Genomic DNA, 24,899 nt, shown 5'->3' on the forward strand with positions numbered 1-24,899 from the left:
TGGGTACCACCATGGTCTCCATGTCTCTGCACTAGGTCTGATCACATTATGAACTGTGGCAACTGGCTGAGGGAGGACAATTACAGTAATTGATAGCCGAGTCTTGGCCTCATTAACATCTGTCTAACGCTACTGAGTTCGGGAAGATCTTAGAGCATATATTTGACCTCTGGGGTAGCTAACAACGGTCTAAGCTGGCCAGGCATAGCTCACATTTAATATTTCTGTGATTCTAAATTAGTATGATGAACTGTCATCAGGTCTTACAGTGTGCAACCAGCAAAGGACTTCAGGTCTGCACGAGCAGCAGTGCCTCTCTCCAGGGCAGAGGTGTGCTGTAGAGAAACACGCCGCTGGATGCATTTAGGACTAGCGATTCCAAGCAAAGACTGACGATGCCATGGCTAATCATTTCCGCAGACCAGCTGAGGATGGATTAGACCTGATACGTGAAACAGTCCTTCAGGCACCTTCATACGACATGCCAAGCATCAAACCTGAGGCATCCTGCTGTTGTCTTGCAAAGAGTCTTTGAGTGTTCTTGCTCTGTATTGGCCACTGCAGAGCCTGGCTGGCAACCCAGAGGTATTTCCTTTGTACGTGGCTTGATGTCAGATCATTTTTCTTTACTCTGGAGATGATTTTCACTCATTTTTTCCCTTGCACTGAACCAGTTCCTTAAACGAACATTTCCCAGCCAGCCCCCTGAGCCCAATTGTGAGCGCCGTCTATGCAGGCATAAGAAAACAGGAAAGGCTCTTCAGCTGGCAGACCAGAACCTTGGGGAAAAAAATCATCTACTAACCCAAAGAAGGTCATAGATTAGAAACTGGGACAATAAGAAAACAAAAGCTTCTCAGCTGCATGTGAGCCTGCTCATGGCAGCCCTTGAGCTTGTAGACAATAAAGGGAAGGAAATTTTCTTTTGTCTGGACCTTCATTCTTTGATAGCTGTATTTACTCTATTTGTAACTGATCCAATGGAAACGTGCAAAGCGCTCTTTTTATCAGATCTGGTCTTACAGTCCATTTGAGCTGCACTATTTTTTGTGAAGGGCTGATGCTACAGCCAGTTCAGTGCATTACCAAGGAAAGAAAAAAAATCTTTTCTACTCTCTTTCTCTTGTCTGCATACTTGCTAAACTCCAAAAATGAGTTTTGCTTGCAGACCTTAATATACTCAGTTTGGAAATGGATTAGGCAATGCATTTAGAGATTTCTGACAGCTTTACCCTTCAGGAAGAAATGCAAACAAAATTAAAGCTGCTTCATGAATCTTTAAAGTATTTAATACAAGATATGTTTTTCCAATGAACCACTGGGATGGAGATGACTGTGGGTTTCTCTCCTTCACAAACTTGATGAAATTGCTAGGCATGAAGAAACCTCCTCTGCAGTTCTAGCACAAAAAAAACCCCAACATGCTCCATACCTTGAAAGCTGCAGAATGGTCTGTGTTCATGTTTTATAGCCACAGCAGGGGAAAGAGGCGGAACAGCACTTCATTGGGTCCATGATCAATGAAAGGACAAAGATAAATATTAAAAAGATTATTGAATCCTTGCTCATTAATGCTAACAAATCACCAGGTCAATGCATGTTTTGAACCCAGTTAAACCGAAGGCTCAGAGTAATCTTACATACACGGTTACCTTTTAGTACCTAAATGCTGCTGTGACTTCCGTAGGCACAGACGATTTACGACAGCTAAATCACTAAATTTAGTAGCTAGTTCAATGCCTGATTTCTTTCTCCAGAAAACCACTGAGGCTATGCAGCTAGTGCCAGATGTAACAGTAATTTTTCAGACGCAGAAATAAACTGGCATTGCATTCTCGTTCCGTATTGGCACAACAGTGAAAACGTGATGAGCCGCAAAGATCTCCTTCCCCAGCATGGGGTTCAACTGCTGACCAGTCTGTGGCAAAAGCAATGACAGGCTGCAAAACTGATTAGCTTCATGGATCATGAGTCTGTCAGGCAGAGGGCTCCAGCTCCTTCCTAATTAATTCTCCTTCTCAGTAGAAGGTGTTAACTGTATTATGCCATAACATTCTCTTTCTATTAAGGATGGATTTTTCTGCTGTATTCAGAAGAAAAAAAAAAAAAAAACAAAAAACAAAACCCAGTAAATTTTTGAGTTCAAGTCTTGCTCTTACCTCCGCCTCCTGTTTTGCAGCTCAAGGACAGCATTCCCTAAGAATCATGTAATATAAATACTCACAGCTGTGAAAAAGGGAGCAGTGGTACAGAACACCGATGCTCTGTGTATTGCGAGAGAAGCAGCCCATGGTATTTACAACTAAGGTAAAAAGAGAAGTGACAGTTGCTTTCAGAAAAAGCCTAGAAAATCTGATTATTCCCAAAGATACCTTTTTACCATGGCTATTTCTTTGCAGTCTGTGTCACTTTATGGAACAGCCTCCACTTTGATTTTTCATACAGAAGAAAAATCAAGACCTCCTTTTTCCTGAATTTATTTGGGGAAGTGCAGATACGAGCTACAGTGCAATTCTTGTTGGTGCTGTGACCTTGGTAGTCTAGGCAGCTCCAAAAAACCATCAACACTGATGAACAAAGGGTTCGGTGGGTGAACTTCCTCCCCTAAGTGACAGCTAAATAAATTGGGATAGTTTTCCCTCCACCTCTGCAAGTACTGTAAGAGTCCTGTCAGTATTTGGACACTCAGCATTAACACTGACTTCCTGTATCCATCCATCTTTTGGGTCCTCAGCAAAGAAAGTATTCGCCAAAGCAACAAAAGCTGATTTTGAGCTCTACTGTCTGATTCTTCTTGAAAGAACAAACTGAATGACAGTTTTGCAAGAACTAAACGTAACGCCGAAGAAATGACTGCTCTTTCTATTGCTTGAGAGATGATCTTCACAGTGTTTAAAATGTTATTTAAACCACGTTATTTAAAACTCTCCTGTCATGTCTTCACAGTCTGGGAGTGGTCAACTTCCCTGGGTAACTTCTACCTGCCTTCAGTTGCTCCCCTGGCCACACTCCATGCACCATGTCCTCAGCAGTTATCCCTGAAGAAATTCATCAAAATAAAGACACCTCCTCAACTGTTCCTCAGCACAAACTGCGTCTGTTCCTCCTCCCACAGTGTTTCAGTGCTTCGTATTAAAGGGGAGTCAGGGGAAGTCAACGAAAATAATCTGTCCTCCAGCTTTTCTGGTACACAGTGTTGTCGAGGGTCATTTTCAGGGTTACAGTAAACTGAGATCTTAAATCTACTCCGTACTGTGGGAATTCCCAGCAGCTTTTTTTGCATGCCTCCTTGGCAAACTTTTCCTTATTTTGCATCCAAAAGTCTTAAGAAAGAAATCACCCACATTCATCAGCAAGAAATCAGGACAAATCCTTGGGTTTGTGCTAATCTCAAACACTTCCTGTATCAAGGAAAAATATCCTTTCATATCAACCAGAAACAAATCATTGCGATACGCCATGAGTTTACCAGCACACATCTATCTGCTCCTGGGAATTCCCCACATTCCCAGGCTGAACAATTGGACCTCATGCCTGTAGGATTTGCAGAATGAAGAACAGCAGCAGCTTTTTTTTTTTAAAAAAAGTCTTTTATACCTTAGAACTCTCTCTTCTCTGTCCTATTTCCTACAGAAAAGACCAAATTTACAGGAATTCCTGTCCTGTAATACTTCCATGAAGGAAAGAGCCCTTTCAAGCTGGGACACAGGCAGTTCCACAGGTAGGTTAAAGCTCCCCATGAAGTTGCAACAGCACGCATTGGACAAACGTTTCCTGAGAATCAGACATTCATTTTTGTCCTTTTTCCTTTCTTTTAAAATTCCAGGCCCGTACAACTGGGACTAATTTCTTTGCACAAAAAAAACCCAACACATTTGTATCTTTTGGTTTTTTTAACATGTTTGCTGCTCTATTTGGCTTAATTCCTCCCTTCTCTATGACAAATTATTTTATGTGTATGGTAGAAAGCCTTGAGTACTGTCAGTCAGTGACTGATAGCGCAATATATATGCATACTTAACATATGCAACATGAGGATGGTCCCACTTGTAAAGAATATTAGCTCTTACATTTAAGACTATTAGACTCTTCAAAAGTAGCTGCCACAGACATAAAATAAGAGGCCCTGTACTTCAGTGAGCTATTTCTGGCTTTCCTCAGGCAAACAATACCAGAAACATGCCATCATGTCTAATACTCATATTGATTTATATATATATAAATGCTAAAACTAGTTCCAATCACTTTTAGAACAAGCCCCTTTATTAACATGAAAAATGGCTAAAAGCTCATGCTCAAATCCTTCTGTAGTAAAAAGTATTTGCCTTTTTTTGGTAACTTAACTTGAGTCGCTAATATGTTTTGAAATACCATCTGTAAGAAATTTCCACTCTATCCCCTAGTGTGCCCATCCAGATCTGCCTGTGGCTGTATGCATGCTGCATCACAAAGCATTAGGCTGATTGGAAATTAATGGAGAAGCTGAAATCTGCTTTCAGATGCTTTTCAAAAATCCCCAAAGAAAATGTATCCCCCATGTGACTTTATTTTTAATGGTGCTGCACTCAGATTTAAGGAAGAGCCCAACTAAATTCCAAATGACAAGTATTCTGCCGAGTTTTAGGTAATTAAACACTAAGGGTTTCCTTAGATTTGTCAAGTGATCCTCAAGATTTCTGAAAGATCCTGCTCCCTGTTCCAATTGCATCTTTAGCTTGCATGCTTTAGAAGTACAAACTAGACAAGAGTTGTCCTAAAATGAAACATAAAGGTGGTCTTGCGAATTTCTGCTTTGAGATTGGAGAGCTCTTAGAACTTGAAGCTAAGAAATACAAACATGGTTGAAACCAAGGAAGTGATACTAAATAAAGGCAAAGCTAAAGGCATTTTGCCAACTCACAATAGCATGGCTTTGATTCAAAGTTCTTACCAGCAAAATATATTCAGAAAACACTACTTTTTGTGCAACTTCTTGAAACTTAATTCTGGGAACTATGCTGTCTACAGAGGAGAGAGAATATACTCCCATCTCAGTGCTTCGCCAGAAGTAAGACGTCGTATTTCAACTAGGGAAGGTTCACAAAGAGCCATTCAAGAAGCCAGAAAATGTTTTCTAGGGTGCATTCACAAAATTGGCTGCTACCCTGTGGCACCACTTCTTGTTCCTGCCACCAAGGGTCATTACTCTCCAGTTAGCAACGTGAAGTCAGCTATTTAGCTGCATTCCCAACAGTGATTTCTAGCAGATTTCCCAGTAAGAAGTACTCTTCCACTCAAGGTGGTGCATCAAGATCCCAAAAAAGGATCTTTATGGCAAAGGAAGAATTAATCCTAGGATGTCTGGAGGGAGTGAGAAGGTAGCAGCCCAGATATCCAAAAGTGGACTACATATCTTAAGATACCACCTTCCCTAAAACGTCTCTCCCATTGCACTCCAAGTCCATGCCAGACGTGAAGAAAAAATAGCGGAGTGGATGAAATCAAAGGAATCATTTTTCAATAAGTAATGTATTAGAGCAAACTCACCATTTTCCATTTGCACAGAACAGTTTGCTGTATCCTTGAAGCTATTTGTTATTCAGATAATAATATGTAAATACAGAAAGTTATCCGTGACTATTAAAAAATTTACTGCAAGTATTTAATATTAAAAATTCAAGGTACTTTTGTTTAATTTTGACTATCTCAATCCCCCAGCTGGCGCTGTCGATGCTGGACAGAGGCTGAGTATCACAGTGTTATCTAGAAATGTAGGGCAATAAAAAAGTTTTCAAGGTAACTGCTGCAGAGCTCTTCACGGATTTCATTACAGGTTTGCTGTCACGTTGCAGCTTGGCGGTAAGGAGGAGGAGAGAGGATTGCAATCATTTTCTGCTATTACTTCAGCTAACAATGTTTTTTATGGTCTTGGGAGGACATACAACAATGTTTGGAAAACAATCCTCTCTTTAATGGGCTCCAGCGTGTTTCACAGGAGACCAGCTTTAATCTCTGGTCAAATCCAGTTACGTAGCAGAATGTTTCTTTCTACCCGTGTACAAATGCAGGACGGTTGGAGGAGGAAAGAACCAAATGGGAGATCAGCCATCAACTGAGTAAAACCATCCCCTCAGTGCCTGCCAAAACCGTAGTGAGAAGCTTTTTTTTAATTTTGCCCTGCCCCAGCAGTTGCAAGGCTGGTGGTGGCCCAGAAAGGTAACGCTTCCCTGGTCATCACAGCACTGGGCGTGCTGAGGTGATGCGGAATCCGATCGGACTAACCAGCAACGGCCTTGGAACGTTCAAACTAGTCACAGGGCTTCTCCTCTTGCTTCAAATGATCAATTTCTATCAGAGTGAAACCAGACCAAGTTTATGGTATGCGGGAAGAGTTATGGTTCAAATAGCGCAGTGTTCCAAGAACAAATGCATAAAGAACATTGATTTAGCACTGAAAATGGGAGTATTAAAACCCTGATGTTTAGGTGCTTTATATGGGATTGAGCGGAGAGAGCCTGGTGGTAGTAGCAGCCCGTTTATAAAAAGGCATGTCTCCGAGTCAAGCAGAGAGGACAAATAGAGGTGCGCGCGCCATACGTATTTCCCTCGGGAGCCAGGGGTAGGAAAGTGCCCGACAAACTAAGCCTCTTCAACAACAGATGACAGAGCACATCCAAATATCTCAAGGGACTTTGGATGGGGACCCTGCAGGATAAATCACCGGGCAAAACCAGCTTCGTGAAAAACCTAAGAGCAGCCAGATCCTGAAGTGCGGATGGGACTTTACTCCTCTTTACATCTTTCCCACTGATACTTGCAGGGTTGTTCTTTGTGTATTATAACTCCTTTATGAAATGTCCTATTCAGGTAAAGCAGTTAAGCATGTCTTCACTGGGGTTACTCATACACTTAAAACTGGGAACATATTTAAGTGCTTCATTGGACTGGAGCCTAATTGCAATTTTATGGCTTTTGTTTAAATTAAAGGCTAGCTAGAGGTGAACGGCACAGTATTCAACAGTTTCATGCATTTAAACGTTAACAACAGTTTCCTACCTTCTAATTATTTTGGGCACTTCAGAAAACTCTTGCATTTTAATTTAATTTCGGGGACATTCGGAAATAAAAACAGTTTTTAAAAATCCAGCCACATTTACCGTCTAGCACAAAGCCAGTATCTAGGGCACGCACTTCATAGCAGCAAAACACTTCAACGTATGGGGATTTTTTTATATTTATGAGCTCTCATCCTAATTCAGAAAAACAGGTCAGCATATGCTTACTCTTCACTCAGTTTGACAGAAATCAGGCACGTGTCCTAGACCGGGCAACGTACTCCAGTACGCCTGCGAATTCGAGCGGGCCAAGGACACACGCTAGTCTTTTCCTGACTCTGGGAAGCTACGGCCGCTGTAGCACCCCAACATTCAGGCACTGCTCCTGCCCGAACGTGCCTGCTGAGAACCCATCTCCTGGCACACTCCGTGTTGTCTGGTGTTTCTTCCTACTTGCCCACAGACATTTTGAAGTCACGTCCTCAGTGTTTGCAGATGGAAATTAATTTGCCATCAGAAAGAAACCTGGCAGCGAGTGCTCTGCACTGGGGGAACAAATTATTCCCATTACCGCCTGCCCAGCAGACTGAGGCTGTGTTCACAACCATGCCCCTCTTCATCCCTCATCTACAGACAGACGCATTCAAGCTGTTTCATCCAGACTATTTGCTCAAACCTGTACTTAGAGAAACTTTCCCTCCACTGCTTCCAGATATTCCCGGATCTGTCAGGCAAAGTCGAGTGCTCCTCTAAGAGCAAACAGAACACAAATTCCCCGCCTCTTGGGTACACTTGGGTTAATAACACCACGGCAATAAGCCGATGAACTAGCTGTAGGTCATGTATTTGTTTTCAGGCGGTGTAGAAAATACAGGAGCAAAGCTTCAATGTCATTTTTATCTTGAGTTTAATGTAAACTGCACCATGACCCTCTGGGAGAACTGTGTCCTAATGAAACATCCACAAAGAGGATGAAAGCTTACTCCAGTTGCTGAATGAGACAACTGTTCACTTTGTGGATGGAAATAACTAAAATTTATGCCTTTCCTCTGGAATTTTAGGGGTACAGTCTAACTTAGCAACAGCACCCAAGGGTATTTTAGTGCACTGTTTTAATTATTATTGCTGCTATTAATATTCTACCATTAGTCAAGTCTGAACTACTGTCTCTGTCAGAGAGGTGTGTTTCATGCTACCCTAGAGGCTAGCTCAATGCTAGGTCATTCTGAAGACAAAATACATAAATGCAGACTAACAAAGCCGGGAGCGTAGAATAAATAATAGACTCATCCCTTGGAGCAGAGAAGAAAATAAACTAATTAAGGAACTGTTTGACAACCTGAAGGCATCTCACACAGGTAAAATGCAACTCCAGAGGGCTTTGTTTCTAGAAGCTGAGAAACGGGGAGCTTTGTGCAGAAGCAATACACAGAGATGACACCTCCTGTAATTTAAGGCTGCCTAATGCCTCACCGATAAATCCTGCCACACCACCACACCAAAAACTGTAGCTGCACTTCTTAGACCAAGGGGATTTGGATTTTGCCTGATGTCTGCACGACAATTGTCCTCATTTTCTCTGTTTAATTCAGACATCTAAGGAGAGATGGGTATTCGTGCCGGGCAGCCAGCTCTGTTGTTCTCCTCCATTGAATGGCTTCTTGTCATTGCTTAAGCGATCCCTACACAATATAGCAGCTATATTGTAATTCTCTACAGAAAACAGAGAATAATGTTGCCTCCTCTTCTGTCACTACTGTTAACCTTCTGTTGAGCAAGGGCCTTCCAGCTTTCTTTCTGGGGAGAGGAGATAAGAAGCACTGATTCGGAGTATTTTCCAAGCGTTACTTTCATGTATATGCTAATCTATACACCAGAGGTGGTCAGAATAATGTACAGAGGATTCTTAACTTAAGAAATTGCAGCCCATATCAAGTTTCCTTGCAAAGAGTAACTTTGCCTCAAACATTCATTAATTATAGACTTAGACTAGTCAGCTTTCTAAGACAGCATTTACTTGAGCACTGAATGAAAAAAAAAATACTAGAAACACAGAGCGTGCCGTGCATTTCCCCAGTGACCCTGCCTTTACAATACTTCAGCCAGTTAAAAGCTCCATCACAAGTTTTGTGTGAAAAATGAAATTTCCCAGCTGAGTTTCCCCAGTGCTTACAAGACTATTCCTCTCAATGCACAGAATCATCAAGAACCACAGAGACCGGGAATCTCATTTTACACCACATTTTACACCCTGGTCTCCTTCTGCTATGCGCAGCGAGTGGGTTTTTTCACCACCTTGGAGTTCTGAGGCTCAGTAACACATACTGCGTGATGCCTGCTTCACAAGGGTTACTTCAACGCGTCCGGACAGCCAAGAAATAGGGAACAGTGATCAGCCTCGTGCTGGCTTTACAAAGCAGGCATCAAGCACAGGCCTGGAGCTCCTGCTCCTCAGGGCTTACACCATATTTCAAGAGAAGTCTCCATGTGGGAATATTCAGCTGCTGCAGGGATTCTGGTGGCCAAAAGGATGCAGGCCAAAACTGCACAATGATTTCTTATTAAGCCAGCCATTTGGTTTGGTAGAAATTTAGGGAAAAGAGTGCACAGACTGCATGGGAAGCAACTGTCCCTGGACCTCCTTTGGAGTTGCATCTGGCAAGGTGACCTGGTTTGACCATGGGGTTTTTTTGAGACCACAGCAGAAGGTTTAGAAGCGATACAGCAGAAGCCAAGAATTTTTCAGAAAGCTGGAGGAACTGAAAATAGAGGCCCCTTACTTCAACATCATAAAACTATCAAAAAACTTAACTGGCAGGTGCTGTTTCAGAGAAACAAAACCTTGGAAAACACCTAGATCAAGCGAACCAAGACAGGGAGCTTACATTTGCTAGCCTGCAACTGCCAGGCACTTCTGGCTCTGGCTAGTTTTAAGAGTCTCTCACTTTTATTAGCACTAAATTCACTCAAAACCAGAGACATGAGCAAAACAAGCAGGAACCAACACTATTAAAATGAAACACTGCATCAACTTGGAGTTCACAATTCAGTTTTATTTCAGACAGAAGAGTAAATTGTCTGACATTTTGGCCTGTTCGCGTTTTCATCGCAAAGACACAAACAACAAAACGACTAAAAAAAACCTTGATGCTATTTGACCTGAAACCTTGACTTTCCTTTACTATGAAACCTACTCAAATAAGATAGGAACCAAAACGAGCTGATTTTTAAAGTTACACCAGGAAGGCATTTGGAGATAACACACATCTCACATTGTCAGCAGAACTAAATTTGCATGCACATTTTAAGAAAGAAAAGGGGAACACCTTCACCTCAAACCTTTAGAAGAACTCCTTCAAAACTGTAAGAAGGACATCAGGTGTAGCGTAACAGAGAGACATGTAAGGAAACAAAAAAAGAAAAGAGATACCACCCTGATACTTGTTCCGTTACTTCTTCTTATCCTGTAATGGGATATCATGGAGTGTAACATAACATGACAGTTCAGAAATTTACAGGAATACCCTTTTTGCCCAGGAACTGATAGTGGGCAACAATCAGCGAGGGGCCCAGGAGAGGGAAATGAAAGCAACTTTAAAATGCCAGTGCACAGCTGCAGACAGCTGCACGTCGTGGCTGGATCTCAGTAGTGCTTCTGCATTACAGATATGTATTTACCTGTGAAAGAATAGCATACATCATTTGAAGATGGCACCCCACAATCGCTATTCTTAAGAAGGAAATACTCCTTCTGCTATGAAAATATTGTGGTTCTCTCTTTTCAAGTTCAGAAAATTACTACAGTCTCTAAAGCATACTTAAAAAAAAAAAAAATATCGTGTTTAAGGCACCTGTAAATGTGCAGGTCACACGAGGCACATTTAGTCTCATGATCGGTAAGAAAAACTGAGGGATGCAAACCAGCTTTTTGATCATCTTCTCATTTCCTCCTAGCTGAAAACTGTGCTGCCTCCACAGTTTTGTCTCCACAGGTGCTGGGTGGGGACCTTACCCAGTTTGCCCATGCTGACGGGTCATTCTTCAACATGTGTTGCTAATACAGAAATTCCCTCTTGTTTCTTTATGCCTTGGAGCATGTAACATTTTGGTCTGGATTCATCTGAAATCCTATTTAAGCTGGCTGTCCTAGGCTCCTGAGGGAGAGACCTCCAGAAGACATTACACACTATACAATGCTACCATGTCATCTTATTCTCAACCGACTATAAAAGCAGCCAAGTCGATCACCTTAAATTAGATGTCTAATTTTTAGTCAATGTTATGCAACCCACCTTAGGTAAACTATTCATGTATTCAAGAGTACGTTCTGGTGCAGACAAATTGCAGGGAATGGCTTCCTGCAATGGCTTACTGCATTTAAACACAACATTGCAATCAGTTATTTTTCATGCTCTCTAGTTAATCAAATTCAGCCTCTGCTAAATCTACATTTATTAGTGCTGACAGTGATGCAGAACTTGTCTTCAACAATTAATATACACAAAGACACTACAAAAATGTAACAAGAGGAAAATTACTGCATTTGAATGTAAGGTGGGTTTTTTCAAAAGGTTGTTCGTTTTTGTGATTCTTTTTAATTTAGCCTTGCTGGTCCTCCTTTCCTTATCCCATGGGCCAGCGTTAATAATCAAGATCTATGTTATACGCTTTGCAGCATAATTAAAGTCACTACACTTAATTGGAAAGCCTAGCTAGCACTAAACAAAAGGGAATCAATAACATATCTAATGGGAAAAGCCAGAGAAAACTTCTATTGAATATCAGAAATAACTGCGGGAGATTTGCCTCGTGTCCGGGCACTACTACTGTGGAGACAGCATGGAGTCCAGCTCATGGGGAGTCTCTCCTTAGGAGCCATGTCCTGCAAAAAACTTTGGTACTGTCTTCCCAAAGGCTACGGGGTCACCAACTCCTGCACACAACAGAGCAGAAGGCAGAGTGTTACTGTAGTGCAACCTGGGCAGTCTCATGGTCCAACCTCACAGTCCTACCCTACTGCTGTTGCTCAAGCAAAAGCAGTCTGAGAACCTTCTGGATGATCAGATGGCCTCAAAAACAGGTTGGAATGTTTCTCAATAATTTTTTATTATTATTGGGAAGCATGGTCACAGTGTTAGTGTGCTTCTCAGTCAGTCTTCTCATTGGAGCAATTTAACGTTGTATAATTAAATATTCAAGTATCTAATGGTGGCCTGGGATTCTGGAGACAAAGGTTTGAGCCCACATTCCAATTAATATATCATTACTTAGGCAAAGCGAGCAGACCTCCAGCAGAGGTTGGGAGAAGACCTACAGTACCTTTATAAACAGGGTCAAGCCACAGCTACGGGCCTCAGTGACAACTACAGAGGTACAGTTCAAATACTGGGTGTAAAGCCAGGGGCTGGCTGGCGGCACCTGTGATTCCCAGGGAGTCTCCTCTCCCAGCCAAAGGAGCAGGGGATTTTTCCCCCTCCTTTGAGGACTTCACACAGTTCCAGTCTGAGCCCTTCACAGCCAGATAGGAAACGCTTCCCAAAACGCAGCGAGAAGCCTTCGGCTTACACAGGGATACACAAATAAGCACAACTGGCCCAGAGGCAGCGGGATGAGCAAATTTAGGTTGTCAATGATATCCCAAATGAGCTGAGTCAGAATTACAGCGCTAAACACTGTGCAGTAGCTGGTCAGAGCCCAGCTCTCTGCAGAGGAAGCCGCACAGAGACTTACTCAGACCACCTCAGCTCCTTCTGCCTTTGGGCAAGACGGAAAATCAGCTCAAACCTTGGGCACATCTCTACGAAGCCGTATCATCAGTTCCACATACAGACAACGTGCGCGCAAAGGCGCCCGTGCTATTTGTAGGGGATTCACAGCCCGAGGAAAACGTCCGGCATGCGTAACTCGGCAAAGCCGCTTGGGATCTATATAAAGTCCCAGAGCACGTGCACGCGCGTGCCCCCTTTGCACTGTTCAAAATCCACATCTGGACATTGATTTGGGATCTAATTAAAACCCTTCAGTTAGTTTCATCTCTTACTCAATTTCCCTCCAATAAACAATCACAATCTGTTGCCCAGAGGTAATTCTGTCTGCTCCATTTTCTGCCTCTGTTTTTCCTTCTCTCTGCTTCAACTTACATCATATGTGCAATCAGAGTGGCCAAAATGGGTTTTTCAGAATTTCAGCATAGCTTTTCAGATTTATTGAGAGTGCGTGCAAAAAAAAAAAAGGTGGAAAAGTTTCCTATTAAAAAAAAAACCTAATTGAAGTCAAAATATTTTGCCTGTACTATGTTTGTGAAACACTGTCAGCTGAAAAAAGGAAATGCTTAATTTTAACTAATGTTTCACTTTACTGTGACCTGACATTGATCTGAAAGTATTGGTAGAAGCTAGTGATAGAAAAGTCATTATTTTAAACCTAAATTTTTCATCGGAAACTAAATGTTTCATTGGTCTAAACATTTTGTTTAAATAACCATTTCACAGAAGGTGTTCAGCCTGAGAGAGTATTTTTAGGTGGGTTTTTTTTTCAGTTGCCATTTTCTGCTCATCAGAAATTCTGATTTCTGAAAAGAATCATAGAATTATTTAGGTTGGAAAAGACCTTTAAGATCATCCAGTCCAACCATTAACCTACACTACCAAAAAAAGCTCTGGGTCTGTTCCAGTTCAAATATGCCATGCAAAGGGGTCCATTACGTTGCACTCTGGTTAAGCTGGGAAGAATCCTAAGGGTCTGTTTTAATGTGGAGATTCTCGTGTCATTTTTCTACGCGGTGCAAAGAACACCCAGTGTCCCCAGAGGATTCGAAAAGTGGGTCGTGAGGCAGAGCAAGCTGCAGAGGTGGAGAAAAAACAAATTAATACCAGGTCTAGCCCTCTCCGATCCACTGATCCAAAAGCTGATGCTCTTTGAAAGCCATCTGCCTTCCCACCCTGCTCCTGCCGGGACAGCCGACACAGACGGGCAGAGGAGCTGCCCGCTCCGGCAGCCTCAGGCAGGGGCCATTGTACCAGGCCACTGATCCTCCTCTTCACGACAGAGAGCCTGCAAACACCTTGTCGTGGTTCAGCCCCAGCCAGCAACCAAGCACCACGCAGCCGCTCGCTCACTCCCCCTGCCCCGATGGGATGGGGGAGAGAATCGGAGGAGTAAGAGTGAAAAAAAACACTCCTGGGGTGAGATAAGAACAGTTTAATAATTGAAATAAGGTTAAAACTAATAATAATAATAGCATAATAATGATAATAATAATAATATCCAAAGCAAGTGATGCCCAATGCAATTACTCACCACCTGCCGACCGATACCCAGCCAGTTCCCGAGCAGCAATCGCTGCTCCCCAGCCAACCCCCCCAGTTTCCATACTGCCCATGACGCCGTATGGTATGGAATGGCCCTTGGGGCAGTTGGGATCAACTCTTCTGGCTGTGCCCCCTCCCAGCTTCTTGTGCCCCTGGCAGAGCATGGGAAGCTGCAAAGTCCTTGCCTGGCACAAGCAGTGCTGAGCAACAACTAAACCATCAGTGTGTTATCAGCATTCTTCTGCTGCTAAATCCAAACCACAGCACTGTGCCTGCTACTGGGAAGAAAATTAACTCTATCCCAGCCGAAACCAGGACACACCTATACGACCTGGCTCGAGAGCTGTCAAATACCACAGTGAGTCCGCAGAGTCCCGCCGCCAAAAGAAAGGGGCAAAATTAAAGGTGAGCTCCGTGCGCTCTCAGGAGGCTTGAGCTCACCGGCCACGGCAGGACAGAAAGGCTGTTTTCTAGCCACTGGCCTCATGCTAGCTACCGTTATTAAACCCTTGAATGAACAAATCAGAGGTCTATTTACCCAGTCTGCACCCTTGATAGCACTATTTGATCAATTCCAGAATCCTTTTTGATAGGTAATTAAAAAAGCTTTTCCTTAGGTATAGAGTGGAGTGAACCGTTAATTACACTTCAGAGCCCTAGAGATGCAATTCCTTTGCTATTGTGAAATCTCTATAGCAAGCAACGAAAATGCTCGCCTCGGTAAAAGAACTGCATAAATGAAAGCAATTTCCTCGAGACCTAGATTCCTCTGCTTTTTATGGCTAAAGACTTGAGTTGCCTCAGCATTAATAAGTTTGTTCTTTCGGGCTGAATTTTCTCGATACAAACATCCATGACCATAACACAAAGAAATATCTTCTTTGGCTGACAGAGCCAGCAGACTGAATCCATATATTAGTATTATTGTTATCAGTGAACTGCCACAATGCACTCGGCATCGAGTTGCACAAAAAAGATCAGTTAAATTAAAGTTCCTCACCGAGTGGTGACAGTTTCTTGTAAAAGCCAATTTAACCCTTATGGAAGCTCCGGGACCATATTAACTTTTCTCAAAGTATACATAATGAATCACAGCAAGTGGTTTTAACAAGTGCATGTGTGTAGATGTGTGGACGTGCCCTGCATGTAAAGAAACCCCAGAAGTTATTTAAGTTGCAAAGTCAAGTGATAGAAAGTTAGAAAATGCCAGATTTGCAGGTGTTCAACGTGTTAAATTCAACACCTTGCAATCCAGACTGTGCACCAGAAAGAACAGGGGAATTGATGCTATCCTGAGAGACAATGCTTATGTTTGAAAGCATCTGGTTAGTTGACACTTCCCAATTTTACAGGATGCCACACCGTAAAACAAACAGCTTTTGTAGGTTTGGGGGCCTTTCCCCTCACCTTTGAATGGAGTTCCCTAAGGTTTTGACTTTTTCTGCATTCTTCATCTTTGATAAAGTCAAAATCTATGGTTATATGGGGCTGTAGCACCTGTGTCTTCATGCATGACTAGGAAGGATTGAGTATGAGCCTTTGTTACTGGAGCACGGGCTTATATTTTGTGCTCCAGCTGACAGCAGTGAAGGCTGTTATTCCCCCAAAAGGGCAGAAGGATGGCTGCTGCCATTCCTGCAGCCTATTGTAGCAATACAGCATGTTCTGGCTCAACCTGTTCTCTATCCCTACCCTCAGTACCCCTAACAAATGACGCCACTTGAAGACAAATGACTACGCAGGGTTTTAGGTGGCTGACTCCGGGCACATCTGGTCAAAAGAGTGCGATCTCTACCAAAATCTCAGCTGTGTTGCTCCAGATCTGTTTTTGACTATTCAGTCAAACATTGGCGCTTCGACATTACGGTAAGAAAGGCATGCGCGCAGCCCAGCAGATTTCACAGCGTTCCCTTGGGTAGGATTCCAGGCTATTCTACACCTACACGTACTGGTAGAGATAATGGATACAAATACACGCCCTTATGCTTTCCCATGCGTATACAAAAGGGTCATTGGCCAACACTGGATTTGTCTCCACTAAGTACTCAGGTTCATGTGATCACAACTTTCATTTTGAATATGGAAGAACATAAATGGAAATTAATCCAATAACGTTTCACCATTAAATAACGCTTTTCCCAGAGAACTACACAGCAAGCTCTAGCTTAGCCGTGTGCTTCCCAGGGAAAAATAACCTGTTCCTTACAAGAGAAGCTTCTCTTTCTTCCATCGCACAGAGAAAATAAGGTATGTTAGTGAGGGCTGGAAAGACCTGCTAATACTTTAGCGCTGGGAAGAGAGATCAGGACATTAAACATCCTGAGCTCTCTGCAACATATTTTCCACAGTGGTATAGCCCTTGAAAAACTTCAGCACACCGGGGAGCAAAGATGGGGCTGCAGCAGGGACATGTAGAGACCTGTGCTGCTTTCCTTGCCCCTTCTTCCTGTGGCTTGCCCTTAACTTGAGAAATGTTTTTCAAGCTTGCTATGTGCCTGTATGACAGGGGATGAAAATAATTCCATCACAAGCATTATGAATTCCCTTGTAACAAAAATAATCCTGCAAAATTCTTTTGGCATTAATATAGATTTCACACATACTAAAAAAATTTACTCTAGAATTTAGATATTTAATAACAGTCAGTACTAACCAGGCCACTAGTTTAGAGTTATTTTCATGTAGTTTAACGGACAACAAAATATTGACCACTTTCCACTGAGTACGTGAAGCAAAATCTCGGGTCAGTCCAATACTAGGATGATTACCTGAACATTTCTAAATACTCATCAATCAACCATAATAAATACTGAGTATTCTGCTTGACGTTGAACTCAAACACGCTTCATTCCTACTACTCAGCCCTTGCATCTTCTCCGAGCACTCGGCTGCACTGTACTCGGCTGCTTCAAGGCAAAAAGTCACCATTAAGATTTATATAATGTTATGGAAAGATCATCAGCCCAGCTGTAAACTTGGCCCATTTGATTTAGGTGAAATCCAGCAAGAAATGAAAATAGTGTTCAAGGTCACACTGAATAAACTTACAAACTGTTGGGGAGGTTTTGCATTGTTTTATAAAACAAAATTGCAACTTCTCTGTATTGCGTGTCTCTTGAAACTAAACATAGCTTGAAATATCAATTCACAGTATGTTTTTGAACGGTTTCCCCAGGGTTGTCTGCTTTCTGCATAGAGACAGGGCAAGCATTCAAGCTGTGGGAGGTGCAATATCAGAGACGAAAAAGCCGAGATTTATTACACCATGTTAGGATCAAACTATAATTTTGCAATTATTGTGTGAATTGTAATCATAAGCAAGCTATTTACTGTCATTGCTTCACTTTGGCACGCAAATACAACATCCACAAAATCTGCTGTTGTCTCCTGTACTGACCTAGCAATTCCTATCTTAAAGAAAAGGCTTCTGAGTTAAAAGGAATATCTGCACCGGCAGCAGCACGTAGGAAAGCAGAACACGATGTGAGTATATGGGAAAAGCATCTTGAGAGTAGGTCTACCCACCCGGGCTTGCAGACTTTACTGCAGTGGAAGGACACGGAGGTGACTCCAATTTAGGAGCCTTCATGGTCACGCTGTCTGACTGTACACCTCTTTAGTGTAACGTATTTTTTTAATTTGCTGTGTGGGGTTGAAAATACCTCCTGAAAAGCAATTAAACAGCTGAATGTTTACTGTAGCTTTGCTAGTAGATGGAACAAAGGGCTTATTCTACCAGAATAAGACACTGGACAACAATAAGGGGGGAGTTCAAGGATAAAATGAACTAAAAGATAATATTTCTGATCAAATTTCTTTTAAAGAAAGACTAACCCTTGAATATTACAAGTCCCACATTTACATAGTGAAATCATGTTTACTTTCATAAATTGTGTCTATGCAATGCAGACTTGCGTATAAATTTTCCTGGTTCATATCTTTAATACCTACTGGTGTGTGCAAATATGTAGATCTGAACATTTTAAATGGAAGCCAGAATGGGGAGAAAGCATGGTTTAATACTTTGGGAATGTGGATCCAGATAAGTGTTTTTATTCATAGACTGGTCATAGACTATGTACATGGCCTCAGATATTAATTCTGCTTTGCTTCTCAATTTAAAAATGAAAAGTCCTCCCTTTTTAAAAATGAAAAGTTCTGGGAACAACCTGAATATAAATCACAAGCAGACTGAGAAGGGCTCAGCGATGAGAGCTATCATCAAGAGACGGAGAGATGAGACCATTGGGCAAGTCAGCATACAAAGTTGGACAAAACAAGAGCAGTTTTCCCAAAGCCTATTTCAAAGATCCGGAGGTTGAGTTCTCTCCAATATATAACTAGAGCAGAGTGTCTAAACCAAACAGAAAGTCAAGTTCAGCTTTGCCTTATGGCTATGGTGCACAACTATCACTGTTAGGTAAGCAGATGTAGTACTACATGGTGGATAAGAAGAGGTTGATAGGGTAGGGAGAGAAAACTGCCTCTCGGCATTACAGTGAGAGCTCCCAAGAGAGACTGTATATGAGTAACTGTGCATTTGAAGGGGTCAGAGACAAAAAATGCTGCTCATGAGGACAGCAGAAATTTCTAATAGGAAACGGCAACCAAATGGCAGCCAAAGTTCCTTTGATACAAGTGGATAAAACTCTTCATATAAGAAGAGCTTCTACCTTCTCCAAGCTTTCACTCGTTTTTCATAGCAAATTCAATCTGAAGGGGTTTCCTGTGACTCGTAAGTATCTAGAGACGAGTGTTTCAATTCCAGCATCTAGACCTAACTAGAACCACCTCAAAAGTGTCAAAACACCACAAGAAAGGCAGTTCTCCCAGTAACTCAGACAGTTAATCATGCCTTATAAGAGTCCCAAAACGAGCACGTCAAAAAGCTTATCTGAATGACTCATCAAAGCTTCCAAGTAAAACTGTGGAAGAGTGTAATCTGAAGCGAAACACCACTGCGTTGCAAATGCTCTCATGCTTCTGACAGCTGCCGAGCTAGATTCAAGCTCTGCATCCTTCGCTTTTGTATTTCCTAGTAGAGCATTCTCATTTATTATCCACCTGACCGCAGCAGGTAATGACAGGCCAGGTCAAACCTCACTGACTTTCATTTGAAAAACTTCATGCTGATTTTAAGGGTCTTTGGACCAGATCTGATGCAGAAATCAAATATTTGCATAACTACAGACTATTTTTTCCCCAGAATAATTCCATGATGGATTTTTATGACACACCGGAGAGATGGAGAGATGAGACCATTGGACAAGTCAATACACTTGCATCAAATGTGATATCAAAGCAGTAGATTTTTTTTCTCTTTGCCACTTCTTTTATCTAGGTTTTCTTTTGTATGGCAAAACCCAGAAATGAACAAATGCTGACTCAATACTTCTGAGATTAGATTAATATGTAACACAGCTAATGAAATTTGTAGTTAAGCTGAAGTTATGTTTTGCTGGATTTTGTTTTTGGCAGCTTGAACTGCCTAAAATCCTAATTCAATTGCAGTCTACTCGCAGAGCGCAGCTGTTTTGCTTGGCTAAACTTTTCTCGTCACTTAATAAGATACTTTTTTATTTAACTTTCAGTTCTGCCTAGGAGCCCCAGTGGGTCTTTTACAACAGAAGATTATTATTAGAAATTAATTAAGTATTCTTTTCAATTCTGTCTCCTGAGAGTAACTAGGCATTGCTGCTGATCTCCTCTGCATTAAGACATTACTGATTGTCATTCATAGGATGACAGCGTGGATGTCTCATCTGGAAGATACATAACTCCATAAATATGAAAGATTTGAAAGACATTTAATACAAAATATAATAAATCAGTACAAATACTAAACATATAATTGCAGTGTCAAACATAGCACAGGCATGTGAAGACTATAACACTAGAATGAAAATAAACACACATTCCAAAGACAAAAAAAAAAAAAAAAAAAAAATCTTATTGCAATTATAGGACCCCTGTGGATTACACTTAGTCTGTGTTTCAGCATGTTGTAAACACCAACTAAATGATTCTAAGAACATCAAATGCAATTAAAGAAAAGACAGGTGATTTGATGCTTTCTTTTCTTAAGTGACCAGTGCCTACAAAGTATTTGTTGTCACTGCCCACCTTCCATCGCACATGACTGCAAGAAGCACAGACTAAGGCTCCCACCTCTGCTGGTGGGCTCAGCTGGCACTACCTGGCTTTTTCCAAGTGAACCAAACCCAAGAAGCACCAATATCCTGATGTAGTTTTTGATGTGAGGCCTTGAATGTGCATATGGATGCGTTACTCACAGAATTAGCTATGCATTTAACGTGGCACTTGATGCTTGAGACGGCAGTCAGCCTTTTTAATTTTCACTAAACTCAGGGGTATATGTATGACTAACTGCTGTCATACTCTAACCAGGAAGGGATGTGAAGAGAAGAATGCCACCATGGGTCAACAGAACAACAATCAATCACTTACTCTTAATAGTAATGTGGAATTCAACTTACTTTTTCGGTCTGTAGTCAGGGATGGACCTGTCCAGTGATATCCTGTCACTGAGTTGGGCATTGTAACCATATTCTTCATACTTAGTCTCTGATTCATGGCTATCATCTCTCAGGGTAGCAGCCATTCCCCCCTGGCCCAAGCCTCCTGGACCTTCAACTAATCCCATGGGCTTTGCCAGACCTAAATGAAAAAAGACAAATAAATCAAATCATTTATATAAAAGAAATGGATCTAACCTCTTCTGTGACCACAGAATATTTTTACATAAACAAGATCTGAACTCCCATGAAACTCAGCTCTGAAACCTTCATGGCTCTGTAGAAATTATCCTCAGCTTTTCAAACCAGAGCCCATATCAACACATTTTGTAGTATCAGTGCATAATTATTAAGGAGCACATTATAAAGAATCAATTAGAGGCTTTCATGATTTCTCCTTTTTCCTGTATAAATCCCTGGAAACAGGAATCTTGTTCCCAAACATTCCAAAATGCCTAATTAGCCTTAAGATAATTAAGATAAATTTTCCTCATAAGAGCTGGAGGCCAGGCCCTTTCCCACTATAGCCCATTATAGCTCCGTTCACTTTAAGGGAGATACGTTGAATTTCTACCGCGTGTAGATCTGCCACTTTAGCTCCGTATTAATGTTAGTTCTGGAACAAGTGTTGGGGTTGAGGCTTCTGCTCTGTGGCTCAAAGACCACCTGCAGCTCTTGAACAGTTCAGGTTTGGTTCCCATGCTGGGAATACAGCTATGTGACTAGTCACCAGCTGCTGCTGGGGGGAAACACGGGGTAAACCTAAGTTCACTATGTGAGTCAAAAGATGGGTCATTCGGACTCAGCTGCACACCTTGCCCAGCCTGTTCCCACAAAGGTGTGCTAAAACTGTTAGGTAGCTGACACCATCTCTCGTCTGGGAATTACTACAGGTTTCCTCTGTCCTTCAGATCTCTGATGAATGAAATACGTACAGTATGTAAGACACTCGGCTCTATACAGCTTATAGGATCAGAAAGTTTGGACACACTTGAGCTAAAACGATTAGCCCCACTTGGTTAGTGCTGAGGTATTAGCCAGTCAACACTGCATTTATAGGTTTCATTCACTGGTATATTACCAGTCAACTCAAAAATACATGTAAAACAAAACTAAACCGACATAAAAAATGCCCATATGATCACATCGCCAAGAGCCTCTTCCATGGCAACAGCCATTTAACTTGGTGCTGAATTCTCATAAATAAGCTCCTCAAATATCCTGTGTTTAATGTCAAAGCTTTCCTTTCCAAAAGGCTCATTATCAACAAGTCATTATAAGCAAAAAAGTTATTTTTAATAGTCTTGGGGATACCACTCAAAAATGTGCAAATATCCTCCAAATCATTTACAATGCAGAGCAAAACAATTAAGAGTTTGACTTGCTCAACGTTTTTCAAATTAAGAATTTTTTAAGAAGAAAATGTCATTATTTCAACTAAACAATTAAAGAGAAAGACAGAATGAAACTCTCAGCATTTGCTAGTAACAGACACGCAAGGCAGTACAAAGCTGGGACTGGCTTCTCCAAGTCACAGTAAGGTCGGGGACAGCTTAGTCCCTCATGAAGGAATTTCTCTTGCACCTCACTGCTAACACTGTCCTCACTTGTTACAGCTCCGTCATCATCTCTTCTTAATTACAGGACAGAAGAGAGAGACAGTGGTTCATTAGTGGTCTGAAAGACTAAACTTAGCATTTTCTGCTGTAGGTGCTTATGAGAAAATCCTGCGCTAAGGTTAAGTGCAACACTACAAATAGCCTGTCTGAACATAAAAGGGCTGAGTACCTGCACTACTCAGGAATTTTGGTACTGAATTTCAGACATTGCCTACAAAAATACACACCTCATACTGCAATCAGCGACCCCAAGTCAGGACAGGCCTTGCTTGTGTTTTGTGTCTTTGATGTCTTCTTCATGTTCTTCATCATCATGCACTGAAATGCTCAGCTGTCTCAGAGTGAATCATGTCTTAGCAGGAGGAGGGAGGGCAGAAGGAGGAAAAAAGGACACCCTACAGAAAAACATTCTTGGCATGGCCAAGCTTTTGAAAAATTCAGACAGCTCCAAGCATTCAAGCCTAGTGAGCTTTTGAAATGAAGGGAAAAACAAGAGGCTCATGCAGCCATGGTCTCGTTATAGGTATGTGTGGGAGGTGAGCTCCAGGTCTCACTAGCAAGGGAGATCGAACAGAGGCACAACCTGAAACCCCACAGGCCACGCACCCATGAGGGGAAAGTAGAAAGATGAAGCTTCAAAACAGCACCTTTTTCTAGGGTATTTCTGGGACAGAGAGAAAAGACCAAAGCACTGAGCTGTTGGGATTTATACTGATGCTCAAGCATCATTCCACTAAAACTGGCTCAAAAATGTCTGAGAACCTTCCATTCTGGCTTGCAGCAATCATCATAAAGCAACTGGGTTAGCATCAGGGATCAACCTGCAGCTGGTATTATACTTCTGCATTCTGCAGGGATAGGGAGAAACTAGCACAAGGGAGGCTCACAATTAGGAATTGATATAATTATGTCTCCAACTGGGTCATGCAAAGGAAGAAGCTGTAAGTAAAAAAAATGTGATAACATGATATTTGGGGTATTTAAGAAGGACTAATTGAATTTTCTAGTGAAACAATTTTCTGTTCTCTCTCCACGAGAATGAGACAGCCATGGTTTCTGTTGAAACGCGACTAAAACTCTTGAAGGAGTCATGTTGCAGTTAAGTGATTTCAAACAGTAGAAATTCTTTTACCTTACTAAGTGAAGCACTTCAATACACATTAAATATTTCTGAAAATATTTTAGGGAGCTTCATTTTGAAGGAAATTGTAACGTCCCTTTTGTTCCAATTTATGATGAGAGGCTATTTGGCACTTTGGCCAGCTCTAGTATTTGATATTACTGCCTTCGGAAAAGTTAGAACAGAAGGGCCTAACGTTGCCATCCCTGGCCTGACAACTAGTCCTTGCTCAAGTAATTACAGAAATTACATGTCTGAGTCTCTAAATCTCTCCCCTCCCAAAAGGAAAACCACAGCAGCCTAATCTTCCTGCACGATACAGTCTTAGACTTATGTTACATCAAAGCAAATTGAAGATGACTTCATTAAAGTGAACTGACCTGCTTTGATGAAAGCCACTCCAAGATGTGGCGTGCTCATTAGACTTGAAGCAACAATTTAATTCCAGTAGTTGAAAACCTTATTCTTTGTCCTACATGCTCTTGCAGTTTACAGAACAAAACACTTGCAATCTTTATGGCACAAGTAACAGAGGAATGAAACTTTCAACTCACAGGAAGCATCAAGCACTTTTTTTGCTATTTGTCTTATGAAAGAATTAGTTTGACAGCTTTCCAAACCATGCATAATGACAATCATTTCGTATACCTTTTTCCTAAATCTGATATTCTGTCTCTTCATGCTGATAATCCAACCCTGTTCTAGGAAAGAGTCATCTTATGTCTGACTTTCTCTCGGAACGCATTGCTGTGAATTTTTTTCCCCCATTCATTACCCAAATTGTAGTCTAGTCTGACTGACAGTTATTACAGCAATGCAGTAACATTGACCGATATAGAGCAGCAATTAAATAAATGATATCACATTGCTTCATTGTGCAAGAAAAGCACTGAGGTGTCTCTAGAAGTTCTTGGGAACAATGAATATAGTATATTTTATATATATGTTTGTGTGTGCGTTAAATTCAGCTATTACAGGCGATGTTCTTCAATGCTCGGTTGGTTAGCTAGACACAATATAACTATGTCTCACATAAGGTAACATTTGCATAGCATTTTTCGTCTCAAATGATTACCCATTGCTTCAGCAAATGTCTCCTCAACAGAATGCTTTGCCCCTTGACTACCTAAGTCAAGATCCTAACTCGCTAACCCCCAAATCCAGTTATCTGCATTGCTCAGCCTTCTGTGAAAAAACAGAAAAGGGGTGCCAGTTCAGCAGCATCTTCTCAAAAAAAAGGTTAGTCTTAAGAGATGGGATCAGGAGGCAGGAGATGGGAG

General features: G+C 41.6%; 1 protein-coding gene across 1 annotated transcript in view; it reads right to left on the reverse strand.

Moving 5' to 3' along the window:
* The window catches only part of GALNT9 (polypeptide N-acetylgalactosaminyltransferase 9), a 157,912-nt gene that overhangs the window by 107,115 nt on the left and 25,898 nt on the right, over positions 1 to 24,899 (reverse strand). The window contains exon 2 of the mRNA XM_075718751.1: positions 20,842 to 21,022. Within this exon, the coding sequence (XP_075574866.1) occupies positions 20,842 to 21,022 (181 nt within the window). The remainder of the gene's footprint in view (positions 1 to 20,841; positions 21,023 to 24,899) is intronic.

Source organism: Pelecanus crispus, chromosome 11 (genome assembly GCF_030463565.1).
Source record: "Pelecanus crispus isolate bPelCri1 chromosome 11, bPelCri1.pri, whole genome shotgun sequence".
Taxonomy (NCBI): Eukaryota; Metazoa; Chordata; class Aves; order Pelecaniformes; family Pelecanidae; genus Pelecanus; species Pelecanus crispus.